General features: G+C 58.6%; 1 protein-coding gene across 1 annotated transcript; it reads left to right on the top strand.

Annotated features, from left to right (window-relative positions):
• Positions 1-1,203: 1,203 nt before the first annotated feature.
• Positions 1,204-6,128, top strand: ZNF319 (zinc finger protein 319). The gene is made up of 2 exons (XM_063312894.1): positions 1,204-1,326; positions 3,472-6,128. The coding sequence occupies exon 2, from the start codon at positions 3,697-3,699 to the stop codon at positions 5,443-5,445; it is 1,749 nt and encodes a 582-aa protein (XP_063168964.1). The 5' UTR covers positions 1,204-1,326; positions 3,472-3,696; the 3' UTR covers positions 5,446-6,128.
• The last annotated feature ends 968 nt before the right edge of the window (positions 6,129-7,096 follow it).

Raw genomic sequence — 7,096 nt, forward strand, 5'->3', positions numbered from 1 at the left:
GCCAGAACTGTTCACTCACCAACTTCTGGGCCCAAATTGCCCAAGAAAAGCACAGGTTGCAGCCACATGACCAGAGAGCAGGCATTTGGGTATTTCTGCAATGCATGTTGCACCAGCTTCACATCTATGGGATGGTCTGGTTCAACCTGCATGCAAAGCCATAAGCTGACTTCTTTAGTTTTGACTTTGACTCACAGGAACTTTGGGGAAAGAGTAGCTGAGGGTTGGCATGTCAGGCTTACCCAGGGGACGTTGCTCTTCAGCACTTTTCCTAAATGATTTAGATGAGGGGATAGAAGGGAGGGTCATAAAATTTGCAGAGGGCGCAAAGCTGGGAGGGGGGTGCTAACCCCTCAGATGATTGGATCGGGCTTCAAAAGGACCTTGCTTCACTTGCGTACCGGCCCCCATCTAATAAGATGCAGTTCAGTGATGAGAAATGCATTTGTGGATTCTGCACTTGGGCAACAAAGACCAGGAGCCCGGGGACGTGCGAGGGCGGTGGGACCGGGCTCAGCAGGACTGCTCCTGAGGATCTGGGTGTTTGGAAGACCGCAGGTCAGGCCAGGGCCAGCTGTGTACTGCCGCGGCCAAAAGAGCCGATGCAACCTTGGGCGGCGTCAAAAGAAGCGCAGCGGGGCTCCGTTACCGCCGGTGTTCAAGAACGGCCGGGCGGCCATTTGGCTGGGGTGGCCTGAGGGTTCCTGCCCCAGGCAGGAGGGTGGATTACGCGACCTCCAACCCTGTCATTCGGTGGTTTACTCAATCAACCCAATTTAATGGAGTCCTCACACTGAGCCAAAAATCAACCGTCCTGGCTTGGCTGGCACAACGTACTAGCCAGCTCAGCCTCCTGCCCGCCCACCCCCTTCCTTTGGGTCCCATCGCAGGGCAGCGAAAGAAAGGGGTTCGTCGGGGCGCCCCTTCTGCGCGCGGCTATGAGCCAGGGGTCGGGGGAAGGACTGCCACCCCCGGATCCAGCGCGGTCTGGAAACGGCGAAGGCGCGGAGCACCTCCTTGCTCCCCAAGCGGGCGCCCGCGAGCGAAGCCGTCTCCCGGAGAGGCGGAGCGCGCGGGCGGGCGGACCCGCCGCCAGGGGGCGCCGAGCCCCCCCCCCGCCCGCAGTCCCCCTTCGCGTCCGACGCGGCTGCCCCTGCGGTCCGGCAGGGGGCAGGGCCGATCCCGCGGCTCTCCCCCGACGCCGCCCCTTCCTCCAGGCGCCGCCTCGCCCGCCTGCCCGCCGCCGGTGCCCGCGCCGCCTCGGCCGGCCAGCCTTGCCCGCGCGCTACGCGAGCCCGGGGATCGGAGCGGCGCGCCAGGCCCCAGGTAGGCAGGAGGGCGGCGCCGCGGGGCCTCGGCCGGGCCGGGCCGTCCCGTCGCGGGACCGCGGGGCCGGGCGAGGGGCTCCGCCCGCCCCGGCCAGGAAGCGCCGGTCTCCGCCTCGCCTCGCCCCGCCTGGGAAGCGCGCAGGCCTTCGCCGGCCCGGCGGTTGGCGCCCTCGGCCTCCGGGCCCCGCCGCTCCCCCGCCGCGGTCCGGAGGCCCCTCGGCCTGGCCTGGGCCGCCGCGGTGGATTTTCCCTTTGGCTCGGCGAGCCCCGCAGATAACCGGGCGGGGGGGCTCCGGTGCCCGCCCAGCAGGGCCGCCAGGAGGAAGGGCGGCCAAGGCCGGCTCTTGCGCGGAGCGGGGTCTTGGGGGGTCCCTGAAACGGAAGGCTGAGGGGCTCTCGGTCCAAAGGCAACGAGCCCTGCCCGGATGTGGGTGGCGCGCCCGCTTTGTGGCATCCGAAGTTAAGGGTGCCCCTTGCTCCCAAACGTTTGCCTCCCTCTGGCTCCGAGGGCATAGTCCGGGGGAGAAGACGCCCCCCTCCCCCCAGTCTAGATGTGGGTTTTGTGCTTCCAGGTTTCCTTCCTGGCGAATCTTTCCCTCCCCTGCATTTGGAAGAACAGAAAGAGGAGGCAGTTTCTGGAGAGGGGGGGCAAAGTGGGTTTATAGCTTCGTTAAACATGTGAGAGCTTTTCAGGCTGAGGACCACAGAGGGCTTTGTGTGGCAGGCCAGGGGCCCCCTAAGAGTACATTTGGGGTGGAACAAACACAAACTAGGTTTGCTGTATTTCTGATGTATGGCAAGCTCTGGAGGGACTTTGGGGTTTGTTCCTGTCCTCAGTAGTACAGTAATCCTTGGCAGAAGGATCTGGGTGGGCCACGGATTAAGCATGAGGCCATCTGATTCTGCAGCCGCCAGAAGAGCCAGTGCAGTTTAGGGCTGGATCAACAGAGGGATGGTCTCAGGATCATTCCAGTCTGGGCTGTGCTGGTCAGACGCCCCTGGAATCCTGTGTCCGGTTCTGGTCGCCGCGAGGCAGGAAGGGCCCGAGGAACTGGACGGTGTGCCCAGCAGAGCCACCGAGAGGGTGAGGGGCCTGGAGGCCAAATCCTGCAAAGAGCATTGCGGGAACTGGGTCCGTCTGGCCCAAAGGAGAGAAGGCGGAGGGGAAACAGGACGGCAGCTTCAAAGACTTGAAGGGCCATTGCAAGGAAGAAGGTGCGGATTCCTCCTCCTCCGGTCTCAAGGGCAGGGCAAGAACCAGTGGGTGGAGGCCTTATAAAGGGAGATCCAAACTTGAACTCAGGAGGAGTTTCCTTGCGTGAGAGTTTCTGAACAGCAGAACAACCTCCTCCATCTGTGGAGGTTTTCAGGTAAAGGCTGGACAGCTCTTCGTCTAGAATGGTTTGAGATTCCTGCTCTGGGTAGGGGCTTGGCCTTGAAGACCTCCAAGGTCCGTTCCAACCGGAGGATTCTGTGTTTCTTTTGGTGCTGACGTTTACTAAAGGCAAGCAAACAGGAGAGGCCATTTGAATATTCCTAGGTGGTCTGTTACTTCCTTTGAATGAAACTGGGTTGGTGCTAAGGCTTGAGTTTTCTTCTATGTTTCCATCAGTGGCCCTTGCAGTGAGTATTTTTCTTACTGTAATTTAGCCCACCAGCAACTGAGCAGAGAGCTCTTTCCACGTTGGTAATGATAGGTCCTAACTTCCAATCTTCCTAACTTCACAAAAGCTCCCAGGCTCCCAGTAACAGGCACCATCATTTTTGCAGATCATTTGGCCTCTTGGTTTCAGAACTCAGTGAAGTCCCGATGGCGGAGAAGTGAGGTGGGATATTATAAATCTGCTAAGCAGAGAAGAAAGCAAAATATTACAGCTTCAGGGACTATAGAAACATGTGATGGGGAGGCAGATCCTGAAATATGCCAAAGGAGGATCCCTGATTGGCAAAACACTCCCACAGCCCCTAACTGCTGGTTCGGATGCCCAGCTGTCAGGGCTGTGGTTCATGCAAAGGGACTTCGTTGTGGAGAGCAGAATGTGATGCTTGGCAGCTCTCACACCCTGATCCCAAGATAAACTAGGCTTCTGAAGGATAAGCAGCTGTCTGGTGGTTCTTACTCACCTACTCTCTTTCCTTGCAGGTTCCCCTCAAAAGCTTTCTGGAAGAAGGACAAGGGGCTGAGGAGGCCAGCAGGATGTCTGGCCTGCGCTGGCCTGATGTGTCTCGATTGTAGCTGGCCCCCTCCTGCAAGGATTTGCACCGCCACTCTAGTGATTGATCTCTGGGAGCAGGTTTCCTCAGTTGCTCTGCCTCAGTTGAGAAGCGGAAGCTCTTATTGTGGAAACCCCCATTTTTTCTCCTCAGCATGTCAGAAACCTGGTCGCAGCAGCCCCCACCCCCCCAGCAGCCCCCACATCACAGTGCCACAGCTGCCCTCCCGGAGCACCCCATCCCGTCCAGCGCGGTCACCGAAAATCCCTTGGGCTGTGCTGTCTACGGCATCCTCCTCCAGCCAGAGCCCAGCGGGCTGCAGCACCACACACCTGTCTCCACCGGCGGCGGGGAGCCAACTCCCAAATGTGGGGCCTGCGGACACGACCTGTCACACCTCGCCAACCCCCAGGAGCACCAGTGCCTGCAGGGGGGCCACGACCGGTCCTTCCAGTGCACACAGTGCCTGAAGATCTTCCACCAAGCCACGGACCTCCTGGAGCACCAGTGCCTGCAGGTGGAGCAGAAGCCCTTCGTCTGCGGCGTCTGCAAAATGGGTTTCTCCCTGCTCACCTCGCTGGCGCAGCACCACAGCGTCCACAACGGCAGCGCGGCCGTCAAGTGCTCCATCTGCGAGAAGACCTACAAGGCAGCGGCGGCGGCGGCAGTGGCGGCTCCTGAGGAGCCCGCCCCGCCACAGCAGCCGGCAGCCCTCAACCGGACTCCTGTGGAGAAGCCCTACGGCTGCTCCATCTGCCAGAAGCCCTTCAAGCACCTCTCGGAGCTGTCGCGGCATGAGCGGGTGCACACCGGGGAGAAGCCCTACAAGTGTAGCCTCTGCGACAAGAGCTTCAGCCAGTCCTCGCACCTGGTGCACCACAAGCGCACGCACAGTGCCGAGCGGCCCTACAAGTGCACTGTGTGCGAGAAGGCCTTCAAACACCGCTCCCACCTGGTGCGCCACATGTACGCCCACTCAGGCGAGGCCCACCTCTTCCGCTGCAACGTTTGCGAGCTGCATTTCAAGGAGTCCTCCGAGCTGCTGCAGCACCCCTGCACGCCCAGCAGCGAAAGGCCCTTCCGCTGTGCGGCTTGCCACAAGACCTTCCGGCGGCCCTCGGACCTCCGGCAGCACGAGCGCACCCACAGCACAGAGCGCCCCTTTCAGTGCGACCTCTGCCAGATGAGCTTCAAGCAGCAGTATGCACTCATGCGACACCGCCGCACCCACAAGGCTGTGGGCCCCACCCCTTCTGTGGAGCAGGAGGCTGCGCCGCCGCCTTTCAAGTGCTCCTTATGCGAGAAAGGCTTTGTGCAGCCAGCCCACTTGCTGTATCACCAGCATGTCCACGGCATTGAGAACCTCTTCAAATGCAATGCCTGCCAGAAAGGCTTCAGCCAGTCTTCAGAACTGTTGCGCCACCGCTGCGTCCAGAGCGCTGAGCGGCCTTTCAAATGCACCGCCTGCAGCAAGGCCTACAAGCGGGCCTCTGCCTTGCAGAAGCACCAGTTGGCCTCGCACTGTGCCGAGAAGCCCCTTCGCTGCACCCTGTGCGAGCGGCGCTTCTTCTCTTCCTCGGAATTTGTGCAGCACCGCTGCGATCCTGCCCGCGAACGGCCCCTGAAATGTCCGGACTGCCAGAAGCGCTTCAAGTACGCCTCTGATCTGCAGCGCCATCGGCGCGTCCACACGGGGGAAAAGCCGTACAAGTGCCCCTCATGTGAAAAGGCCTTCAAGCAGCGGGAGCACCTGAACAAGCACCATGGGGTTCACACACGAGAGCAGCACTACAAGTGCATGTGGTGTGGCGAGCGCTTCCTGGACCTGGGCCTGCTGCAGGAGCACAGCGCGCAGCACACCTCCACGGAGGGCACTTACACGGTGGCTCCCTGCCTGCCCTGAGCAGATCCTCTGCCAAGCCCAGCCCCCCATGCCGTTCTGGGGCTGGTCCCAGCTTGCCAGAAGAGCGCCCCCTGATGTGCAGACCTGACACAGTAAAGTAAGCCACAGGAGCGAGGGAGCCGTGTAGTGCCAAGTCTGAGTTTGGCCCTGCCTTCTTTGCCACCAGTGGAAGGACCTGCTCTTTAAGCCTGCCAGCCACTGGCCGCCTCCTGCTATGATTCCATAGTGTTTGTGGAGCAGAAGGCTGTCTCCAAAATCCTGATGGAGCAGGACTCTGGCTAAGAAAGGGCTGTGAAGAAGGGCTTGGAAGGTGTGCATGCCAGGCTGAAATGCCTCCTCTTGTTCATTGCCATGGTTTCTCCATGCGAGATGTTCCAGCAGGCAGGCCTTTTGTGATGGTTTTGGCTTCAGTGGTCCAAAACCATCAGGACTGAATTTCTTCCACTCTATCCATTGGAAAAGGCAGCAGGAAGGGCATGGAGGAAAACTCGATTTATCTATTTAAACATAATATAAAGCTAGAGCAGACCCCCAGTCCCCTCCCTCCCTCCCTCCTCACTGGTATAAATAGACAGGCTTCTCTGTGTAACTTCTGAGAAATGTAAACATTCAAGACAGGGTTCTTACTGACATGCAACTAAAGAGCATGGACAGAAAAAATGAATTAAAACTGCACTGCTGGATCTGCCCTGGAACTGTGATCTTTTGGAACCTTGTGTGCTAAAGGGGTGCAGTTGCCAGAGTTGGGATAGTTGAGCTTCTGCAAATGTCTTCATCTGAGACTGCTGTGTGTGTGGAGCAGGTGCCTGTGTATGAGATGTGTAAAAAACACGGCAAACTGGCAGCAGAGTCACTGTAAAAAAGCAGGCGGTGCTACTTTTTTTTGGCCAGGGTGGGGGAGAGGCAGCCATCTATCCTGGATCCGTTCCACTGGCTGCGTCACAGTGAGATGGGCAGTAACGAAATTCTAAATATAAATACGTAAATATTTGGAGGAGGATAGAAGTGTAGCCTGATTTGGGGGGCTGAGCAAGGAGAGCCGCTAATTTCTCTCTGTGCCTCCTTGTGGGTCCTTGGGCGTTTCATGGCACCCCATCAGTGCAGAGGTGGCTTTTAGGGAGTTTTTCTTTTTTGGGATTGCTTTTTTAGAAGTCATGATTAACCACCATGTAGCTCAGCTGGATGTCAGCTTTGCAGTCCGCAAAAGCTGTGACGAGTCCCCTCATTCTGATCTTGACATCATTCAAATTCATCAGTTTTGCAGACAGGCTTCCTTTGTCCTGGGGGACAATGCCCCAGCCCCATTTCCCTCTGCAGTGCTGGGGGGGTGACTTGAAAGGCTTTGTCAGAGCCCACCAGGCAGGATGTTGTGAAATGGAAACAGGTCCCCAGATCCCTACCTTTCCTGAGAGTCAAGAAGGCCCTCCCTGGACGGCTGTTCTTTCCGCCACCTTGGTATGCTTCCTTTCTGCGGGGCTCCATTGTTTCTGTAACCTTCTCAACCTTCTGCTTAGTTGCCACCTCTCCTCTGCCAGAGCCCGTGTTGCTTTCCTTTCTTGTTTGTCTGTGCTGCACCTCCCTTCTTGCTTGAGCCTTGCCTTGGAGCTTAATTCTGAATATTCTTTGGGATGCCCAGATCCCAGTCAGAGAG

The sequence above is a fragment of the Candoia aspera genome, chromosome 11, assembly GCF_035149785.1.
Source record: "Candoia aspera isolate rCanAsp1 chromosome 11, rCanAsp1.hap2, whole genome shotgun sequence".
In the NCBI taxonomy this organism is placed as follows: Eukaryota; Metazoa; Chordata; class Lepidosauria; order Squamata; family Boidae; genus Candoia; species Candoia aspera.